The 24,638-nt window shown below is 36.6% G+C and overlaps 1 protein-coding gene across 4 annotated transcripts in view; it reads right to left on the minus strand.

The window, feature by feature from the left end:
• Positions 1-24,638, minus strand: part of nrg2b (neuregulin 2b) — a 104,549-nt gene that overhangs the window by 54,831 nt on the left and 25,080 nt on the right. For 3 of the 4 annotated variants that reach the window (XM_067457040.1, XM_067457038.1, XM_067457037.1), the window contains exon 2: positions 7,675-7,837. In XM_067457040.1, coding sequence (XP_067313141.1) covers positions 7,675-7,814 — 140 coding nt within the window. In that variant the 5' untranslated portion in view covers positions 7,815-7,837. Of the gene's footprint in view, positions 1-7,674; positions 7,838-16,210; positions 16,340-24,638 lie in introns of those variants that run through there. The other variant, XM_067457039.1, reaches the window with a different exon arrangement.

The raw sequence follows: 24,638 nt of genomic DNA on the forward strand, positions 1-24,638 counted from the left end.
AAAACCTGTTTAGACAGCAAAAGTCTGCTGAGAACAGTGTGTAAAATATGGCAAGACAATGTTTCTGTTAATAATCCCACATCTTAGAATTAACATCATTTGTGTCATTATGCATAATCTTAGCATTGGACAACACAATGTCTTTGCATATTCAAAAGTTTGGGGTCACTAAGTTTTAGTTTTTTGTTTTCAAGTAAATAGTTAAATTGATAGAATATAAGACATTTATAATTTCACTCATTTTTATATAAACTCTTAAAAATCAAGTTTCCAGAAGGTTGTTTGTTTCATAGCAATGCCATTAAAGAACCATTTTTGGTTCCACAAAAGAACCTTTCATGGAACAATTCTTAAAAGATGCATTTTTATCTTAGTGTGAGGAGCTTTTTAATAATCTGAAGATTTTTTTTTTCACCAAAAAATATTTTGTGCAATGGAAAGGTGGAAAGATCTTTGTGGAACTATAGATACGAGGTATTCATAAAAGAATCCTGAAAAAAGTAAGCAGCAAAAACTGTTTTCAACACTGATAATATATATATATATATATATATATTTTTTTTTTCCTTTAGTACCAAATCAGCATATTAGAATAATTTCTGAATCAACATTTCACAACATAAAAATTCAGCTTTGACATCACAAGAATAATTTACATTTAAGTATTCACTAAAATAGAAAAGTTATTTTAAATTGTAATATTTCCCACTAATACTGTTTTACTGTATATTTTTAATTAAATAAATGCAGCCTTGGTGAGCAAAGAGACTTTTCTCAAAAACATGAAACAATTTTAGCAACCCCAAACTTCTATTGTTATGGCCTCTATCGTTCCATTAACGTCCTTGAAACCTTTCCACAGCTCAGAATTTTCCATAGGTTCTTTATATTATTAAAATGTTTAATGTAAGGTTCTTTGGGAACCAAAAATGTTTTTATATGGTATCGCTATGAAACCTTTTGGAACCATGTAGTGTACATTCATATTAATTAATTCAGCAGATGTTTAACCCAAAGTGACTTTTAATTGAGGAACATCACAACTAAGCAATAAAGTCTTTATGGTTAGAGAAACAGAAGAATGTCCCACATCTGAATTTGGCTGCAAAATTCAGGCTATGATAGGCTTAGGCCTGATTGTTTGATAGGAATTTGGTTCCAGGACCAACAAAGGATGTCGTTATAGGAATCTGTCCTGCTTGGCTTCATCACATTGTGCGTGGGGTCTCTAGCGGTGTCAATGTGATACTTGTATTGTCTCTCGGCCCTTCTCCTCAGGTCAGCATGTGGACAGCTCATTAGAGGAGTGAAGCTCTTGAAGGATCACATTCTGGAGCAGAACGCAGAGAATATGGCTGCTGCGTGTATCATCTTCTGTCCTTATTTTACCTCCATCATTATTAAACCATCCCTGTTCACGCTGTCAGCTCTTTCACTCACAGTTCATTGGCGTAAGTGTGCGTACCGATGCAAGCGCGCGTCTTCAGGACTGTGGATCTGCAGTTTCAGCACACACACATTTGCAAAATTACACAAGGGGCCAGTGAACAGGCAATCCTGTTAGAGTGATCTGCTTTCCGTGGAAACGTGCACCTCAGCACTTTCTCTCAGAGAACAGAAGAGGACCGACATGTTATGGAATGCCCTGAATTCTCCCGTATGTTTCCCGCCCTGCGGACCGGCCCCAGCACATTGAACGGCTACATACGGAGTGAAGCTGACATGGACTGAATATACAGCTACTTGTACATTATTGATTTGTGTTACAAATGGCTAAATGACATTGATGCAATGTTACGGCAACATGCACAGCTCAGCAACATTTTATTCAGTCCCTTATCCAATTTTACAAAACGCCGCTTTCCCATATGTTAAGGCATTTGCATGATTATGCAATTCTCAATGAAGACGAAGTTTATCTAGACCCCAAGCGCATATAAACTTAGTCATATGCTTTTGTATTCCAATTTCCACCTACAGACGCTTCTGAAGGAAATATTGCGTGTTTGGGCCCACACACTCCCCCCTCAGAAACAAAGCCATCCCACGGTCCCATCGCGAGAGAAAAGCATTAAGGGGAAGTTACCCACATTTAACGGAGAAGAATCTGTCAGTCATTCTGACCCAAATTTTTTAATTCTGCCATCATTTACTCATGCCAACATCATGTAATTTCAAGCCTGTATGACTTTCTATTCAACATAAACCTAATATTACATTCTTCCCCTGCACAAAATGGTGTGAGCAGATGAGTAAACTAAACTTTGGGGTCAGTCATTTTTTTCTTTTTTGCTCTCCATTACCATAGACGGTACCAATACACCCCGCTCTGTTTGTTGTACTAGGATGACTACAGCGCTCGCCAATGTCAAAACGATGGCCAATCACATCAAAGAAGGCGTGGCTTTCAGTTGACTAAAGACCAGTGCGAATTCCAACACAACGCATTCGATTATACAGTGTAATATTTAAAGGTAGGGTAGGAATGATCTAAAACACTTTTGTCCAAATTTTTATAAACTTTCTTTATATGTCAATACATAATTAAAATGTAAGTACTCTGAAAAAGAGAGTATAAAAATCAAGTGAATCTAGACTTTTTAATCTGCAACAAACACAGCTCATTATTTTCGTTTGGGACGAAACAAATGATTGGCTTGGGCGACTGTCACTCTCTCTCGCTACCATGGCAACCATCGCTTTCGCCACAGGTTCTGCCCACACATTCCCGCCATAGACCGTAAAAAATATGGATGACTCGACATCATCCGTTTCCGCTTGCCATATTTGAAGCTTTCAGGTGGCCTTGCACGGCGCGGACATCTTGGGACCGAGTCTGCGCAGTAGCGATTTCGGGACCGGAGTTGCGCAGTAGAGCGCAGGAAGTAGAGCAGGAAGTACAGTCGCGATATCAAAAGCCCGCCCACACTCTCGCAGACGCAGAACAATTAATTATGTTGGTGTGAAATAAACAGTTATGGAAATGTAGAAATTAAAGCTAAAGCTCTAATCTGCTCCCAAAAATTTCGAAAAAAGTCCGTTAGTGCCTCAGTGACAACTTCACTCAGAGAAGCCGTCGACCTCAGCTGTCAATCATGACGTCACCCCCCCGTTTTAATAGCATCAAATAACTAACTCAAACTAAACTTATTTTTAAAACGAACACCTGAAATGAAATCATCTTGATGAAAACTGCCTTCAGTGACATAAACTAACTTTGGGGGAAAATTTTTGAAGTGTAATTTTATTATTTAGTTTGCCTCGCGTCCATTAGAAAACACAGAGGGGCGGCTATACTGGGACCGGTCACCGGGGGGGCGATCGAGGCGCGAAAGCTTCAGTAAATGAGAGGGAGACTGCAGGCTTGATGCCCGCACCCCTAGGAAGAGCAAAAGCATTCAAAATGCAAGGTGCCGGGTTTTGCAGTCAGCGAAGGCAAACGATGCAAAAAAAAGGAAGACAGTAGGCCTACATGTAAAGGCAATGCACAAAAAGTCTTTGGATAAACAAAGAAATCAAACACGAGTAAATATGGGTGTGGCTTTCCAACGATGTCGAGAACTGAGGGACCTAAAGGGGCTGAAAAATAACTCATTGTTGGCTGTATTTCTGCTGGACAGGTAATCTTTCATTTTGATTATACACTTTTTCGGTTTATGTTTTCATGAAGCATGTATCAAGAGCACATGAAGCTGCCTAATATAGCATAACATTACGTAGCATAAAGTTACAATATTATACACTTAGCCATTAGTAGAGATGATAAATACTCAATATGCTTAGCTCAAGTTGATCGCTGTTGTGTTGAATTGCGCAAAATTTAACTTTAGATAACAAAATGCATGTGTAAAAGCCAGTACACCGCATCCAGGAACTTTTCTTTAGAACTAAGTTAGCTTTAGCTGCTGCTAATCAACAATGCTTTCATCATGGAAACTCTTACATGCAAAACACAGTATATGTTATGAATCTTACACGAAATTCATCTTCATCACAGTATAACTGATGTTATTGAAAAAACATGATGCTACCCGTTTTCTTTGCCTTATAAATATAACTAGCTCGTTACTAAGTCAAACAAAAATATATTTTAAACTTTACCATTCTAGCTTGATAATGAGTACTAAAAGACATCTTATTTGTTTAAATTCATACTGATAAAGTTCGATTTTTTTATTACATGTGATTCTGACATGATGTCACTACATGCACACTGCTCGTCTGAGGTAAATAATGCGTCTTCCAGCTTAGCGGTCGGTGAGGCCCGTTCATGTATTTTGGGGGCGTGGCTTTGGAAAGAGCCCAGAAGGGAGAAGGGCGAGTGAATGGAAATAATGAGCTGTCTTTAAAACAGTCCTGAGAGGTCTACAGACACTCAATTTTTATACTTTCTTTTTTAGAGTACTTAAATTTTAATTATGTATTGATATATAAAGAACGTTTAAACAAATTTGGAAAAAAACATTTTTTAACCAATTCTTACCTACCCTACCTTTAAGAAAGCATAATAAGATGTGAGCAGCTAAACATTTAATATTTTTTTACAATAGACATACCACCAGTTATATACAGTATATACAACTTGCTTTTTTAACAGAATTTCACCCTTTTAATTGAAAATGCTATCATTTATATGATCCATGTCAAACTAAATGTGAATAGACAAGAAACATTTAGCCTTTTTGGCAGATTAGACATACAAATAAGGGTGAATGTGTGCATGTTTTGAAATAAAATATCTGCAAATTATATTTTGCTTAAATGGATTACTTCACATCTAGGCTACAATTAGACCAAGACCCCCCACGGCCTTGTCAAGAAAGGATACAGTTATTAAAGAATCACAGTTTTCACAAAAATATTAAGAAACACTGTGTTTCATAACTGTTTTCATCACTGATAATAAAAGATGTTCCTTGAGCAGTAAACCAGCATATTAGAATGATTTCTGAAGGATCATGTGACACTGAAAACTGGAGTAATTATGCTGAAAAAGCTTTGCACCACAGGAATAAATTACATTTTTAAATATATTACAAAACAGTTGTTTTAAAATGCAATAATATTTTATAGAATATGTCAGTCATGTTGCTTTCTGTGACAACGCACATCTAAAGCATAATAAAACTATTCTGTCATTTATACTTTCTCATCAACTAAACTTTTTGGTCAAAACCGATTATTAATGAAATGGCACGATGAAGTCTGACAACATTTAAAGGACATTTTCTTCAAAAAACAAAAAAACGATGACTAAAACAAAAGAAAACTAAATACGAACCAAACATCATTGGCCTGAGTGGATTTAAAGGCACAGTAAGCGATTTAAAAAAAAGTTGTTGAAAGTGGATCTGAGCAAGGAGCACAACACACTTATAGCCAATCAGCAGTAGGGGGCATGTCCACACATGAAAGGGGAGGAGAGAGAGTGAGCAAGAGGGAGATTTAAAGAAAGACTATCAAAAGAGAAATGGCTGAGTAGGAAGACCAGACGTTTAGTTTTTCCCGGGACAGTCCTGTGTTTCAGCTCTACTTTTAATTTCCTGACTTTTATGAAAAAAATCATGTTTTGTCCTGTTTTTTCCTCAGAATTTCTTTATGGCTGAGTGATCATATAGTAAGTAAGTAGGGGTCTTCTGTCAAGCGAAAAGAGCCTATCAAAAGTAGCCAAGCTCATCATACAACAAAATCATCATCCAATCAGAATTCGTTATTGATTAACTTGCAGTTAGTGAAGGCGGCTGTGGGATATTAGAGAGCGCAGTGGAGATCAAGTCAGACGTGAAGATGTCAAAAAAGTGTGTGTGTACCAAGCGAAAACCTCCCGCGGTCTCTCTTGAAGCCTACACGGAATTGACTTAAACGGCAATTCATCGACTGGTCGCTAGGGACAGGCTCCAAAAGAGAGTCAAATCTGTATTTCCTAACTGTATTTTCAGAATCTGTATTTCCAGACCTGTTTCTCTCCTACCATTCATAGTGAAAACACTTGAACGAGTTGTTAGACTATAAGCTGGATCACATATAGATGGCACTTACACATCATCGAGCTTTAACTTTTTAGCAAAACTGCCTTGAATTGTCCTTCATTCAAGCAATGCACCTGCACTGCTTACAAGTCATTGTTGTCGCTATAGTTGCTTGAACGCGGAGAAAATTCCGGACAGTGTGCAACTGTCTGAGGGCAGAAACTATGCTAATGCGAACAGTCTGTCAGTGCTGTGGGTGGAAGTGTGCAGATTAAGGGGCGGTGATATTATAATAGATCTCCTTCCTACATCAGAAGGGGAGAGAAATCTGAGCGGCTCGTTTTTCCACATGCATTCAGAAAAAGGCTTACCAACACAAAGTTTTGGTAAGCCTTCGGTAAGCCACCATTTTCCACATTTTCTGGTTTGGTAGACACACCAGGGACATGATTATAGCACTTAAACAGGGATAAAGTCAGATTGTCATGATATGTCCCCTTTAAGCCTTAACGTTCTGCATAATTAAGGGCGTGGCCACTTGAGTGACAGGTGGATTGCTATTATGGTTGCGCTAGGTGGGCGTGGTTTCATCGCGCCTTTTCGCCCATTTTCAGTTATCCGGGAGTGACGCGTAGTGAGGCGCTGCCCAGATGGCAACAGCCCACTTTAGGCTTCAAAAATGCTCTTCAGAAACCTACGGGTGACGTGAAGGCATTACGCCAAAATGTATTTAAAATCTATGGTGTGTAGCTTACTTTTAGCAAGGATCATCAAAAAGAGTTTATCAAGTTATAAAGCACAGCAAGTTGCCAAAACTAACTCAGTGTGGTATTGCACTGAATGACAGAAGTCAAAATCCAAGCATTCAGTCTTAAAGGGGCAGCAGCCTAAAATACCTGTCTGTGTCATTATTGTTAATCAAGCTAAAAGTTGTGTGGTGGACTCCGTCCCATATTCCACGATGAGAAATCTGGTCACCCTATGGCTGTGAGACATTACAAAAGAGAAAAGCTCTGGAATATCACTGAAGAAAGAAGGCTTATCAAGCAAGACCGAAGCAGAAAGGCCTAGAAACTGACACAGAGGTTGAGTTGCTTATGCTCCATACATGACAAACATTGATTGTGTGCACAATTTAACCTATTCGTTTTTTACTGCATGTCATGCGCGGGCTCCGTAGATTTCAAAATATCAACAGCGTTCAACAATGCTTCTCAGAAATCGCTCACTGCACCTTTAATAACCAACTGCAATGTGTCGACAATATGCGAAAGTGCAAAAGAGAGGGAATACATTTCTGTCTGTTTCTAACCAAAAGCTATTATATGGTTTTGAGAGATTTGGATTACAGCGCAAGTTATTTGGACTTAATTAGAGTTCGGCAGCATTTTGTCACTATGCTTTTACTGTATGAAAAAAAGGGCAGTGTGAATATTCTTCATAATTTCATAAAGAAACAAAATCATACAGGTTTGGAACAACATGAGAGCGAGTAAATGATGAAAGAGTTTTCATTTTCTGTGAACTGCTCCTTTAACAAGACGTCTGCATCTCTCTCCCTTCTGAGTCTATTTACAAACTGGGACAATCTTCTGCTCGAGTTGATGGGAGATGTATTTTTAATACCTCTGATGCCAAGAATAGTTCTGCCAAAGTATGAGTAGTGTGTTTGCTTGTGCATCTGTGCGTGTTTGATGAGTCTTACTTGTTGGATTTGATTTTGACGTCTTTCCTCTTGCGGAGCTGGCTGCCATCTTTGTACCAGTTGAAGGAGGGGCTCGGGTTGCCCACCGCTTCACACTTGAGTGTCAACTTTTTACCTTCCAGGAGCCACTGAGAATCCATGGGCTTCACCTTTGGAGATGATGCTATAGACGACAAAAAAAAAAGACAGAGAGAGCGAGTGAGCGGAAAAGAAAAGCAGGTTTGCCCACAGGACAAAAAAGCACACTGCTTTCGCTTTGATTCATGCTACTTTAAATATATCTAATATCATGAAAAAAAATATATGTATGAATTTCAGTAAGCTTCCTGAGCTTTCAAGGAGCAAATTTCAAGAGGACAAGAGGAAAGAAGAGGGACAGATTAGAAGGGAGGTAGTTTTTGTCAGAAGAAGGAAGAAAGAGGGAAAGAAGAAGGCATGATGGCTAAAAATGCAGGGAAACATGTTGAGAGACAGACGCATATGGGAGGATGAAGAGAAGCAAACAGAAGAGTGGGAAGGAGGAAAGTGAGAAACGAAAGAGTGTGTGAGAGTGTGAGATTAATGGGGCTCATCTTCCTGCAGTTTACCTCGGTAAAGTAATCCATCTAGCAATGAGAAACAAGCCCAATATAGTGAACCATGAGCAGTAATAAAAATACAGTTTATTTAGTGCAGCAAAAACCGATCACAGTTTACACACACACACACTAATGCGACTACAGAGGGGTTGTTTTATTCACATACATTTTTTCTTTTTTCTCTAAAATTGTTTTCTGAAGGTTTACTTTAATTGTAATTCTGATTATTCTCAAAAGCGATTCTTATCTCATTTCTAACAATATTTTACTGTGGTGCTTTTTTATTAATTTAAACCAGCTTAAAGAAAGCTAAATAAATACTTTTATTGAGTAGAAATATATACAATTTTAATAATATAAATATTTATTATTTTTAATTTAAATTGTGTATATAGTTTAGAATATATTATTCATAATGTAACAATATATTCTATATAATATTATAATATATATAATTGTGTTTTACATATGTAAAGATGTACAATATATGTAATATATAACATTAAATATAATATATTTAGCAAATATAACATTTGCTAAATCATATATATATATATATAATTCTACTTATATATGCAACATGAGAATTATTGCTGAGAACACAAAAAGAAAGAAAGAAAATAAACAAATGGGGAAAATGCTGGATCCATTATGGCAATGCATAATTTATTATGATGCAATGAATGGTCCTAATATTAGGTTTCAATTTTTTATGTAAAATATGTTTTATTTATTTCCTTTGATTTTCAGGTGAAATAAAATATTGTAAATTGAATCCTCATGAAATAAAGGACATCGCGCACAGTTTTGGATGGAAAACAACATAGAATAGCCGACTGTTCACTGTTTTACTGAGTGGGGCTCCATCTGTGGTTTTCTCCTTCGCTCTCTTTCTTCAGAGCAATACTTCATTCTGTCACATCCAGTGAAATCACACCTTCTTGTCTCCAGATGCTTCTGACACACACGCTCACACACACACACACGCTCACACACACACACACACACACACACACACACACACACACACACACACACGCACACACACTCATACAGGCACACACACCTTTAATACACTTCTTGAAACACACATATACAATTAATGCACATGTGCAGAAGTACACACAAGCAAGCTTTGACTTTTTATCACATGCCTGGACGTTGTTATTCCACTCACGTGGACTCGGGAGTGCAAGAGGAAACCTTTACATCCAAGAGAGACTCACGTCTGATTGCTCTGTTAACAGAAACCCCATACTCCTGCTCACAGACAGCACAGTGAAAAACCTCATTCTGAGTCCATCCAATCAGCTTCACTCATCAATAACAGCCAATCTGCTGCCTCAGCAACTAATAAGACACTTTTCCCTGAATCTACCACTACTTCTGTGCATATTAGGGGTGTAAGAGTACACAGAAGTCACGGTTCAGTATGTACCTCGGTTCTGGGGTCATGGTTCGATACAAAAACAAAAAAAGCATCAAATCCCCAATGCAAATGCTTTCATTTATTTTGAACAGACAGTAGCGCAAAAATTACAGTTTGTTCTACCTAGCGACATTTAGTCCCCCCTGAGGTAGTCTGTACAAAACCGCCTCCTTTAGAGCACTGAGCACTAAAAATATAAAACTAAGGAACTGTTGAATTATCACCAGTGCGGTGACTGTATTCGTCATCTGACTGTATGCTCAAAACAGAGACGTCCATACAATAAATTACTAAATACTACAAAAAAATTGCTCTGTGGTAATACCAAAACATTCCAATAAGCCAATAAGTAGACTGCACGACATGTTTTAAAATTAAGAAATACACAATGTATTTCATCAATGCACAGTAAAAAAATACAGCTCCACGTTGTTGTAATAGCAAATGCACTCTCACCAATCTGTTCACCCATGGGGCGTTCTGGTCTGAAAACTTTGTGTTCAGGCGTATTGTCAGTGCAAATGAACAGACAACTGAAAACAACTGCATCATTGATCAATAAAAAAAAACAACAAAGTTGGGGGGGGGGGGGGGGGGGGGGGGACTGCACAACGTGGGACGCGCAGCAGCACACAAATCAGCCAAATATAAAAAAATAAAAGGATTCTTCTCTGGAGAAGCGTTCAGGCTTCCTGCCTTGTAAATACCGAATCTGCCATTGTGCAAGAACAACTGGCCTTTAAAGGGAATGGGAGATGAGACTCTGATTGGTTTATTGCACGTTACACCCAAAACACACCCATGACTCATTAGAGGGTTAGTTCACCCAAAAATGAAAATTATTTCATTAATTACTCACCCTCATGTCGTTGGACACCTGTAAGACCTTGGTTCATCTTCGGAACACAAATGAAGATATTATTGTATAATATATAGATATTAAAATTATTGTACAGCCACTGTAGTGAGAGTGAATTTTTAACGAAGTCTTTAGTGCCTTTATGGGTCTTGTGAGTGGGTCAGTGGAAATGTACTGAATGCCAATGGAGGCCTTTTTGAAGCCTTTCTCAGCCATCAGCTTTCAACAAATATATCTCCATTTGTTTTCGAAGATGAACGAAGGTCTTACAGGTGTCCAACGACATGAGGGTGTGTAATGAAATAATTAATGAAATAATTTTCATTTTTGGGTGAACTAACCCTTTAAGAGACTATGTACAACCCTTTTGGACCATAATCCCGGCACACAGATCCTTTTTTCCATCGTTAAAAGCAAAAGTGGATTCGGACACAGCCTAAGTGCAAATGCGCCCCTCAAAAAACATGTTGACTTTGTTAGACAGCCTGAGGAAAGGATATGGTTATTTTCACTTTTTTTTTATTTGGGATTTTGCTACTTTTGGCAGGAAAAGACCCCAACCTCAAACTTACCAGAGCACGCGCACTACCCATCAATCCCAGTCTCCGACAGACACTGTAAATCAGGAGTTCCTTTTGTCACTAAACTCTCAGCAACCCAGAGTGGAAGTATTGGGGACAAATATCCAATAGAAGAAAGAATAAGAGGCGTTTCATGTTCATCATAGAGTTGATTCCTGCTTGATCAGTAAATCCAAGTATAAACACAAAGGCACAATTGCACACACTGATAAGCTCACAGCGACAGCTCACATGAAAGATTGTCTTTTCCTCTCTCGGCCCTTCTACTCGCTTTGATAGTCCTGGAAGTCTTTTATTAGAAATAGTATTTCCGTCCCTCGTTCCGCTCTCTCTTCCTTCTTCCACTGAAATAAGGCCTATGAGATGAAACTGACTGTCTGTCTACTATAAGATCAGAGCAGTTTCTGCAAATATTAAGGGAAAAGAGCTGTCTCTCCCTTTCAAAACTTTTAACTTCTTATCAAGCATGTGAACAAATAATCAAGACTGGGGGATCCAGACGTTAAAGTTTTTGAAAACACACTGATTTAATAAAGGGTTTTGTTTCTTTCTTTTTTTAAGAAGTCTCATGCTCAATATTTATTCAATCAAAAACATTAATAGTATGAAATACTCACTTTGATAGTCCTAGAAATCTTTTATTAGAAATAGTATTTGACCAATAAATTCATTCCACCCAGTCTGGAAATTTTTTTATCATATTCTTGCTTTGATGCATCTCAACTTTTAATTCAGTTCTTCAAAATCAAACTTTGGCTAAATGGAACTCGAAGTCACAGCAAACCAATGCATTTTTAATACAGGAACAAAAACATATAAGCTACATTTAAAGAAATAATGGCTTTAGAAAATGCCTAGCACAAGCTAATGTAAGAGTCTCTAACATCAGAGAGACATCAGTGTGTGTGTGTGTGTGTGTGTGTGTGTGTGTGTGTGTGTGTGTGTGTGTGTGTGTGTGTGTGTGTGTGTGTGTGTGTGTGTGTAAAGCTGCACAAGGTTGCAGTTGTGCATGAATGCTTTTGCTCAAATCAGCATTTTCTGATGGAGTTTTATCACCAGCCACCCCTCTCTCCTTCAAGGTTCAAATGTACATCTGTCCAGCGGAGCACACACACACACACACACACACACACACACACACACACACACGCACACACACGTTATAATGCAGAAAACTGTGAAAATAAGCTGAATGAAGCCCAGACACTCATATGACATGGCACAGAAAAAAAATTAACACTCATTAACACTTGCTTGCAGGAGCATCTGTCATATTACACAAAGCCTTCACACTCACTTTCTATTCATCAAACATGTATCACGGTTTCCACAGAAACATTAATCAGCACAACTGTTTTCAACGTTGATGATAATCAGAAATATTTCTTGTTTCTTACAAATCATCATATTAGAATGATTTTGAAGGATCATGTGACACTGAAGACCGAAGTAATGCTGAAGGAATAAATTACACTTTAAAATAAATTCAAATAGAAAACAGTTATTTGAAATTACATAAATATTTGTCAATATTACTGTTGTTGCTCTATTTTTGCAGCCTTAGAGACAGAGAATCACAAGAATGGACAATAACCAATTCATTCTAACGGGAAAAAAAAGTTGGTGCCTTAAATTTAAGTACAATCAACTTGGATGTTTACGTCATTTCAGTTGAAATTATTGACTTAAAAGAATTGTTGAATTTTGTATACATTGTTCCAAATATAAGATGTTTTTTTTTTATATTAGAAATGCATCTGAAAAAAAACAAAGGGTTATCTTATATTCAGGGTCTAGACTTTTACATGTCAATAATACACCCGCAACAATAAGTGGCACGCCAAACGAGAAAGAAATACGTGCAGTGTCAGAGAAGATTGCTACCACTTATAAGTGCACTATAAGTTTCCGTCCACTGGAGGGTGCCTATTCTAAACAAAGGCGTAGTTTGATGACGCCACATGTGAGTGCAGTATCTTGGGACATGTGGTCTTCACCTCACAGCCGGTGGAAAATACGACTCAGGGAGAAATCATGTTCATGCAAGCGGTTATTAACGTTACTGTAATGTAAAGCAGAGCAGGACCGAGTGTTGTGGAGCTGAGCACGGCCGCTGGAGTGATTGTAAAACAAACACACGGCTCACGAGCACCGGAACTTTTATTATGACGGGACAGGACACTGTCGCCGGGCGCCTGCACTTCTGCTTTTTTACGGGCATGATTATAAGGTAAAGCAGCTCTGCTTATCATATTAGAAACATTTAGGTGTGTTTAAAAAGATGTTATGACGTTACTCTGTGCGTTCGCTCGGCGCTGCTGTGATATGTTCACACTGCTGAGAGAAAAGCGCTTCTGCAGAATAAAACCGTGGGTAACGCAGATGACGCGATTGACAGGCGACTCGCTCAAATGCTATGCTGAAACGTCCCAGTCCTTAGTTAAAAAAGCAATTTTCTCACAATTTATAAATAGTTGGAAACATTTGGGATATTGTAAGTACTCAACTGAACAAAATATATAACACTGGCCTAGTGGTTTTTGGATATTTTACTGCAAAAATACTACATAGTGCACCTATAAAAACGCTAACAGTCAAACAAAAGCTTACCGTCTAAGAGCCGCATGACTCATGCATGCCTCGCTGACAGGGACTGAACTTCCCCCCTATGAGATTTTAAAATGTGAGATGGTGCTGTATCCAGAATTCAGCTAACCAAAGATTTAACATCTACTGTTAATGACATTTTGGTAGACTAAATGGTTTTCGCTATGAGATGGACAGCCTCATTATATAATTCAGATGGGCTACATGTTATTGCTATGGTATGCCATAAAGTTAGTATTTTTTTAATCTGATTGCTCGCACATTTTACAGGTTTATTTACCATACTTTCAATACAAAAATGTAAATATGAAAAATGCAATATTACAATTATTTTCCAACAAAAGTATTTTCTTTATAAAATACTTGATCTTCAAAAAGCATTTTCTAAAAAGGTACATTTTGGGGAAAGGGGGAGGGTGAGGGGCTTTTATGTTCGGAACGTAACAATAAAAAAAGCTGAAAATTGCTTAACTTATTTTGATGAGTTAAAGTAATATAAAAACATATGTTGTCATAACTTATTGATCATTTCATTTTTTTAAAGGTCACTGGTAACCATCACACAACTGCATCTCTCTTCCAGATGACTCTCAGCTGGAAAGATATCAGAAAAGACACTTCAGATTTTTATTAAAAACAAACCCATGGAGGCGAAGCAGCAACCGTTAAACTTGTCCAGCAGTGGAGGAGAAATCTGAATCTGCAATATGAAACAAAATGTGATATAAAACACAGCACTATCCACTGGGACGCTCGATAGAAAGCCAACAGTTACAGAAAAATAAATCCTTTGTCAAAGGGAGAAATAAACTTTTAAAGAAACAAAGTCAAATACTGTTTACGGCTTAGAAATGTGGCAAAAAAGATAATTATAAAATAGTTTTGAGCCTAATCTGTTTTGAGTGGATGAGCCAAATCCGATGTTGCAATATGAAACTCAACGTGATAAGAAAAAAAAAGCCCTGCCTGCTGGGACGCACAACCCTCGCCACAATCTGAAGAAAGATCTTAATGTCTGCATGAACAATTGAGCTTTCCAGATGAGAAGAAATGTAACACACCCTGTATGAAAAACAATAAATGAGATCTCTCTTATAGCTCTACTGTTTCTCAGAGACAGCAATGAGATTCCCGATCCTCTGATTTTCTCCTCACAGCAGACATTAGACACTTCTCTCATCTAGAGGTCCAGAAGAAATCTAGAGAAGCTTTTAAAATTAGCTTTAAATTTATTTGCCAAAAGATAGCTAAGTCAGAGACCTCAATATGAGCTCAAACATGTCTTAGCGCACTCTTCCTTTTTACAGCTCTACTCTTACTTTATGACATTTTCATTGGTCAAATATTACTGAATAATGACGATGACCAGGGAAACACTGTATATAATTATTGTTTTTTTTTCTTCAATGACCATCTTACTGAACAATATCCCATAAATATCAAAGATCATCTCATTTGCACCTTTTTAACCTACGGTAGTTTAGTGAAAATGTCAAAGACAAAGTTGATCCATTTCACTGCCGTTCAAAAGTTTGGGGTCAGTAAGATTTTATACTATTAATCAAGCATTAAATTACTCAAAAGTGACCGTAAAGACATTTATAAATGTTACAAAAGAATTTGATATAAATGCTGTTTTTTAAAAACGTTCTATTCATTAAAGAATCTTTCAGAAATGTTTCTTGAGCATCAAATCATCATATAATGATTTCTGGACACTGAAGAATGGAGTAATGATGCTGAAAATATAGCTTTGCACCACAGGGATAAATTACATTTTAAAATATATTCAAACTGAAAACAGTTGTTTAAAATTGTAATATTTTGTTTTACAATATTATTGTTTTTCCTGTATTTTTGATCAAATAAATGTGGCCTTGTTGAGCACCAAAGACTCGTATCAAGACAACACTTTTAAATGGTATAGTTTAAATAAAACAGAGCTCTATTAATGCAATAAAACATCTATATAACTTTTCCCTGCATGGGAACAAATCTATCTTACTGAGCAAAACGGCAGAATGTCTGAGCGAACGCAGAGCTTGGGATAGAAAGTTTCCACAATTCTCTGGAAACAAGCGCAAATCGGCTTGCAGTTTTCAGTGCAGCTTTATGCCAGAGCTCAAATATCAAAAGCCTTTACTCTTTCTTTCACACAAACACACAGCCTCGTTCTCCACAGCTTGATGACAGTACTTGCACACTACAAAAAAGTATTTTTCTCAATCAGTAATTTCCAGTAAAAATATCGGAACATCCTTAAGACAAAATAAATGAGAAGAAAACCTGCAGAAGATTTTCAGAGAATCAATCTTGAATTAAGTTACTTATCATTTTTAAGCATAAATCTAATGAAATATATGCCTAAAATATGCAAACAACAATTTAGCTTTAAATATTAGATTACGTCGCATTTTTACTGTAAAACAAAACGGCACAACTGCTTAAAACTGATTGTTTTGCAGTGCACACAACATCTCACCCCTCTTTTTCCCCTCCTGTGGTCCATCTTTCCTTCTCCTGTCACTCTTTCTCTTTTGCTGCTCTTTCTCTCTCATCCTCCCGCAGTTACGGTAGCTGATCTCCCTCATGCTGAGACAGGATTATGAAGAGTAAGCTATGAAGACAGGACGTGTGTGTGTGTGTGTGTGTGTGTGTTTCAACACTATAACTGTGTAGGACAGTCCCACCCCTCATCACACTCAGCAGGGATACACCTACTGATGGGTGGGGAGTGTTGGGAGATTGTTGGAAAGAAGAGAAACAAGTTACGAGCTCGCAAGAGAGGGCCGAGTACAGAGAGACAAACAGAGAAAGAGCGAGAAACAAAAGAGCCAAGCTGGGGAGAAAGCGTATGATAAGTAGACAAGGGAACATGGATGAGAAGAGATAATTAGAGGCTCCATTAAGTATTTCTGTGCCTCGTGGGAGAGGAGGAGACAAAACCGGCCTGAGATGAATCTGGATCAAAGTCTAAACAAAACAACATATACAATACAACGTGAATAGAGGGGTATAGATCACCGGTTTGAGGACTAAGCTGGTAAGCATACAGGTTTGCTGGCTTGAGTCCCTTAACTGTATGCTGGTTAATAACCGTAAAGGAAAAGTTCACCCAAAAATGAACATGATTTACCCATGTTGTATGACATTCATATATCATGTGATGTTCTTGTGAACTTTCTATTCATCAAAGAATCCTGAGAAAATGTCACGGTTTCCATAAAAATATGAAGCAGCAATACTGTTTATAACACTGTTTATAATCATAAATGTTTTTCTTGAGAAGCAAATCATCATATTAGAATAATTTCTGAAGGATCGTGTGACACTGAAGACTGGAGGAATGATGCTCAAAATTCAGCTTTGACATCAAAGGAATAAATTACATTTTTATATAGTAAAATAGAAAAACGTTGTTTGACAGTATAATAATATTTAAAATTTCAATGTTTTCAAAAAACAATATTAAATGCAGCCTTGGAGGGCATATACTTTGTTCAAAAACTTCTTACAAATCTCAACATTTTGAACAGTAGTGTAACTGTAAAGTGCTCTTTAATAAATCAAAATTTACAATGGATTTATGTACATGATCTCACTTTAAAAGGACAATTTCAAACTTTAAAGACATTTTGCTGAACAATTCATGTTGTCACACTTCTTCTTTTAAACTCTCTGCTGCATTTAACCATTAGACTTCCATTACTGCATTACTGTAAAATTAATTTTCCTGTTTTTACAAACTGAGTAATTCTCAGTTTATGGAAACAAAGAAAAGGGGATTATTATTGACAGACATAGAGCTTAATTTGTATTTAACCTGAAACTTTCTTTTATTTTGGGGTTCATCTAGACTAGTTAATGACAAAAAATAACCAGATTTGACTAACTATGGGTAAGTTTACCTTGTGTTTTTCAGGTACAGACGACAGAGTTGTCAAAATGATGTCACTTTAATAATAATAATAATAATAATTTGTTACATTTATATAGCGCTCGTCTAAGGCCCTCAAAGCGCTTTCCATATAGAAGGGGGAATCTCCTCAACCACCACCAATGTGTGGTTCAACTTTGTAAAGAAACACTATACACACCTATAGACTGAACCTGTAATACACATACGCTTTCACAAAAGTTGATGTAGTTTGCATAGACGATAACAGTATCATTTTCAGACACCTGCAGTTCAACCTTAATGTTATGAAGTGACAAGAATATTTCTGTGCACAAAAAAATAAAAAAACGACTTTGATCAACAATTTCATCTCTTCCATGTCAGTCAAGTGCTTTCGGGTTTTAAATCAGACCGGCGCCTCATTATTGGCCAGCTCCTGTGTCAGCATCGCACGCAGGCATAGTACGCCGGCGTTCTGATGTAGAAATGTTTTAAACGCTCTCGGATTTGATCAAAAATATCATTTGTGTTCTGTTTAGAACGACATGAGGGTGAGTAATGAATGACAGATTTTTCATTTTTGGGTGGACAAAATCCTCACATGGTTTAAAGTTAGTTTATCTGGCAGTACGTCAGATCCTAACAGAGATGCGGTCAGGTAGGGCGGGGAGGCAGGACAGGCAGGTGAGCGGTGCTGCGTGTGTAGAGGTCACCCATGTACATCTGTTAAAAAAGTGCCCTATCCTCGGTAACCCTTAAACGACCTTGCAGAGACACATCTGTGATCTCATCTCCACTGCAGTCCTCATTACGACCCTGAGTATCTGCAACTAAGCTATCAATTTCCATTAGTGTCTCATTGCCTAGCTCTTGCTCTTTCTTCCACAAAAGATGCAAACTATTGGGGTGGGAGTAGCTGACTAGCTGTACAAGAAGGTTGACTGGTGAGTCTATATAGCTTTAGTGAGGGTTTGAGTGTGCTGACAGAATACAAATAGCATGTTGGAACCCTTTCTGAGAAGACGCATCTCTAAATTCATTCCCTTCAAAGTGGCTCACCTCTAAATTCATCCACCTTTTCAACCACCTTTTTCTTACACAATTTTGTAAATAAAATCCAAGAAATGTAATGTCAGATTATATAAAATTAAACATGTTGGAAACCAACTGTCTTTTATTTCTTAGCTATTGAAAAAGATCTTCACCGTGAGTATATCGGGACCTTGAATCCCGTTCAGTCTCTTGTGCGTTACATGTTCACGAGTGCGAGCACAAGCAATACGTTTCTGACTGCAATTCACTTAACTACCACCAGTGTCAGTTATAACAAGAGTTTCTGAATTCTATAGCCCCTTTAATATGAGCGTATTTTGTCTGTACAGGTATTTTTCACTTGTTTTTAAGCTTGGTTACCCTAAACTCAAGATACACTCTCTTAAAACAAGTCTTACAGGGTTAGTTTACCTAAAAATGAAAAAAGATCCCACACAATAATTTTTTTTGTTGGTTTAAAGGTGCCCTAAAAATTGAATTAACCTTTCCATAGTGAAATAATAAGAGTTCAGTACATGGACATCTCATACTGTGAGTCTCAAACACCATTGCCTCCTACTTCATATGTAAATCTTGTGCATGAAAAACACCACAGAAAAATAAGTGATTCTCAGCATAACGCCAACGTGATGTAATCGCTGGGGATCATTTATATGTACATGATCATTTGCATCTGTCCAAACATGTTCATTGTCAGGTGGAATTGACAGAGCCGAATCATCGGGACTGCCGGTAAACAAAGACACTTGAGGATAGCAAAAACGGATCTCATGACACACGTCATGTTCAGGCTGTGCAGAGGACGTGAGGACTTTTCATATGTCAACAGTCATGGTTGAGGTTTATTATAATCGGATACCACAATAATTTAATTCAAAATCGTTCGTTTGTTCGGCCCATTTCAAGCAAGCTTCGCTCAGCGTTTTAAACTGAAGAAAGTGGCAATTACAACTGTATTCCTGCAAGCAGTAAGTAATGATTTATCCACTTATTGACTAACGTTAGCTGTTTAAACAATTTCTGATTACATTGAAAGTTTCTTAGAGAGACCGCATTGTCTAGATGACGCAAGATGCTAGTACAGTAACAATAGGAAACACCAAGTACCATACAAAACTAAATAGTGTGTCTAATGTCAAAGGTTAATATAATTTTGTATTACAAAATACGTAGATACGTTGCTTACAGATCGTTCACGCGATCCTTCTAGCAAACGTCACCTTTTCCACCATATAAGTTAAAACTACTGTCATTTGACAAGGCTATTCATTTTGTAAAAATATAAGTTATATATTTATATTTTTGAGAAGTGAAGTAGGCCTAAGATGTTTTTGCATGCTTGTATTTCACAGTCACTGCGTAACCTACATTGTGACTAACGTTATATAAACATGCAATATTGTTATTGAAAAAAGACACTTTGAGACTGAATGACACTTTAAGCAGAACATCTCAAATGGAGATTGCTGAAATGCAGCTTACTTGCTTATTGGTGTTTTCAGATCATCCGCGCGCACGAGTTGCCAGATTGTACATGCTTAGGTAAAACACTGGATAATATATGTTATTTTCACAGAAAAGCTCTGATTGGGGCATTTAAATTACTGAAATCGGGCAACCAAACGAACGCGAGCTCTTTCTCACGTGCGGATGATCTGAAAACACCAATAAACAAGTAAGCTGCATTTTATCAATCTCCATTTGAGATGTTCTGCTTAAAGTCTGATTTAGTCGGTCTGTGTTCTCTCAGGACGGTCAGGACTCATGAGCCGTTTCGCTGAACTGCTGTGAGCTGCTGAAATAAGCCAATCAGAGCAGAGCTCAACATTAATATTCATGACTCTTCCAAATAAGGCAAAAACAGAGCATTACATCCTAGGGACAATTTATAGGGTTGTAAATTGACCTGTAAAACTGTATCTGGACAATTTTTGCCCTTAAATAAGCCATATGCCCTCTATGTAGATATCAGAGAACAATTTAACTCATTCCAGGGCACCTTTAACTTAAGAAAGTAAGTAACCTGGTTGCCTTAAAATTTTGAGTTTATTGAAATTAAAAATTTGAGTTAATACAATGAAGGAAATTGGTTTAATAAATAGAAACTCTAAATACTATTTGAATCTGAACCACATAAAAAAATTGATAAATCATGAAAGTTTCACTGCGTCATCACAAATAAAACACACAATTAACAAATATGCTTACAAAATCTTTTAGTAACATTTGAATAAAGGTTGTCGATTCTCAAAAAATTTCATTGTATTAACTAAAAAAAATGTATTTCAATGAACTAAAAAATGTAAGGCAACCAGGTAACTTTTCTATATATATATTTTTTTTACAGTGCATAAATTACCACCCTCAAGTCAGGAATATAACTTTCTTCTTTCCCCCAAACACAATCAGAATTATATTAAAACAATATCCTGGCTCTTCCAATATTTATAAAGGGTGTGATTGAAGCCCAAAAAAGTGCATCTATCCATCATAAAAGTAATCCATACAGCCCAGGGGGGGTAATAAAGGCCTTCTGAAGCAAACTCATGCATTTGTGTAAAATATACATATTTATGAATGTATAAACTCTTCCTCACTTTTCTGCCAGAACTCAACTTGTGTACGGCCGTTACTGGAAGCCAGTGATTATAGTTTATAAAGTTATAAATATGGATATTTTTCTTACAAAAATGCATCATTTTCTTTTATGATGATCCATCAATGCACTTTTTTGGGCATCAAAATCTTAAGGCACCATTCACTCCCATTATAAAGCTCGGAAGAGCCAGGGTATGTTAATATAACTCTGACTGTATGCGTCTGAAAGAAGAAAGTCATATACACCAGATGGCTTGAGGGTGAATAAATCATGGGCTAATTTTTGTCGAACTATCCCTTTAAAATCTTATGTATATGTAAGTAAATTTATTTTAAGGATATTTTTAGATATTTTAATAAAAACATGTCAGATGTAAAACATACTAAACTATTCGTGAGAAAAAATTAAATTAAGAGATTTCTTTGTAAACAAACTAACTAATGATTTAATAATAACTAAAAATAGCTAACTATATAATTTTATAATACAAATTTTTGGATGTCTTTGACACCTCATACAGTAAGTTTTGAGTTGTTAAGCCAATCTGTCAAGTATAGATCACCATTTAAAAATGAGATCTCTACGTAGGACAGGACAGAATTCATTTGATGTATTAAAACAAGCTACAGTTTTTGGTTAATTTTAAATAGATTGTTTATTTAACATACAAACGGAAGTGCCATCTTTGCACATCACCAGTACTGCTATACCTGATACACATCAAAACCATTGCAGTGAAAACCAGCAATACATTATGCATCTTTCTTCAAGAAATTCTGGGAGATTCAAGAAACACAGTGATCATCAACTGAGATCGGTGTTTCTACATCTGATATAGTGAGTTGTTAAAATTTTCACTCTTCTATAACCGGAAGACTTTCTGTCTCCTGAGATCCTCTTTCTCTCTCCCTCCTTCAATCTAGAAAGAAAAGACCCGGGCCATACTGACACTAATACATTGGATGAAGTGAAACTCACCCGAGTGTGCATGCAAGCGTGTGCGCACACACACACAAACACACACACACACACAATTGACGCACACACTCATTTTCACAGAGGAAACAGAAAAAAAAGGATGAACAGTGAGCTTGATAAGAGTAACATGAAAGCTTGTCTGAGACACGCCTGAAAGAACAGCAGTAAAGAGCTAATATCTGAGAGGTGTGTGTGTGTGTGTGTGTGTAGGGTCAAGTCTACAGCACAGCCTTTCTGTCAACTGCATTTATGAAAGTATGACAGCAGCTACAGCGAGAAAATAAAGAGAAACAGAATTTAGTATTTTCCAAAAACAATGTGTGCTTGTATGGTCTGGTTAAACATAAACCTCCAAGTTTCTATGGCATCTATTGTGAAATATTATAGAAATTTAAATCTTTTGGCCCCACTTGATATTAGGTGGCCTTAACTACTATGTACTTACATGAAAAATAAATACAATGTACTTACTGTGTTTAAATTGTATTGCAAAGCACTTTTGCTGATATTGAGGTGGGATACGGGTAGAGTTAGGGACAAGTGTGTGTTGATATGGGTCAGTTTAAGGGCAGGGTTAGGTGTAAGGGAAGTTCCAACTGTGTAATTGCAAATGTAAATATAGAAATTAATTACAGACGTAATTACATGCAGGTATTTTTAAAATGTAAGTACAATGTAAAAACCTGTATGTACACAATAAGTGCACTGTATCAAATTATTCATTAAAATGTTAGTACAGTAGATAAGGACACCTAATATAAAGTGGGTCCAATCTTTTCTATTGAAATATATTTTAAAATGTAATTTATTCCTGAGATGCAAAGTTTTTTATCAATGTTGAAAACATTAGCATTTTTTCTTTTTCTGTAAAAAGAAATAACTGACATAGAAAGAGTAAAGTTCACCAACCAAGTCTTAAAGGCATAGTTCACCCAAAAATGGAACATAAATGTGGAAAACAAAATAAATGACTTGTTTTTTGTACATACAGTGAAAGTCAATGGGGTCTGATGTTTCTCTTCTCATTAAAGGTCATACAAGTTTGGAAAAACATGAGGGTGACTAAATTATAATTATTAATATTTGTTATTTTGGGGTGAGCTGTCTCTTTAAATGTGCCTTAAAATACACAAACATGTATCTGTTTTTTAAAGACATAGCCCAGACCAGTGTTGAGGGTAACTCATTACAAGTAACTTGAGTTACGTAATCAGATTACTTTTTCAAGTAACTAGTAAAGTAATGCATTACTTAAAATTACCAACACAATATCTGAGTTACTTTTTTAAATAAATAACACAAGTTACTTTGTTTTCCCATTTATTGACTGACAGCTCTCCTGTCCCCATGTTGAGATAAATCGTAAGTGTGGAGTCGTTGTGTGTAAACATGATGGTTATTGTAGTTCTAACGTGCATTTACTAATCTCATTTGCACAAAAAACAAAACAATGAATAAAATCTGTGAAATGCAAAATCAGAATACTATGCAAACCTCCAATAATTAAATATGTTTAATAAATCAAATATTTGTATGTATTCAATCTCACTTTATTAACCAATGTCTTGCTGCTGACCTTTAATGATTGAGTTAAACCCTACGCAAAAAAGACTTTAGATTTTGTGTTTTTATTATAGAAGTAAGTGTAACCTGAGGATTATCTACTTTTGGTTTGAGAGGGTCTTTACATTTGCTCAAAAATATATATTTTTTTTGTTATATAAAAAAACAAGCCCAGCCCAGGTGAAAAAAGTAACGCAAAATTAATGTAACGCATTACTTTTCTTAAAAAGTAACTAAGTAATGCAATTAGTTACTTTTTAAGGGAGTAACGCAATATTAAAACGCATTACTTTTCAAAGTAACTTTCCCCAACACTGGCCCAGACTTATATTGTTTTATTTGTATCATTTATATTAATAAATAAAGATTTACATAATCATTTTTAATCAAGTACTAATGACTTGGCCAAACCTTACACAGCAATATAATTGGAGATGTTTTTTTGTCAGAATTAGTTCACTTCTCAAACTATGTCCCAACAGAAATGCTCCCCAAAACCTGTATATCATCATGACTGGAAAATGGTCTTAGTGGTTCATTTGCAGTCCTTTACACACACATAAGCTCGACATATGGCCATACGTGACTTGGGTGCAGTGTGTGCCAGCTCTCTGTGACACTGTGTGTGTGTGTGTGTGTGTGTGTGTAAGAGAGACAGACTGTCAGACAGAGAACAGACCAGAATGAATGTGCACAATGATACTGACAGCCAAAAGAGGGCATATCTCTCTCTCCCTCACTTTTTCCATCTGCTTGTGTCAAAGGGAATCTGTAGAATCTGTTTCTCCAAAAAACATTTTTTAATTAGATTTTAAATCT

The sequence above is a fragment of the Pseudorasbora parva genome, chromosome 11 (genome assembly GCF_024679245.1).
Source record: "Pseudorasbora parva isolate DD20220531a chromosome 11, ASM2467924v1, whole genome shotgun sequence".
Classification (NCBI taxonomy): Eukaryota; Metazoa; Chordata; class Actinopteri; order Cypriniformes; family Gobionidae; genus Pseudorasbora; species Pseudorasbora parva.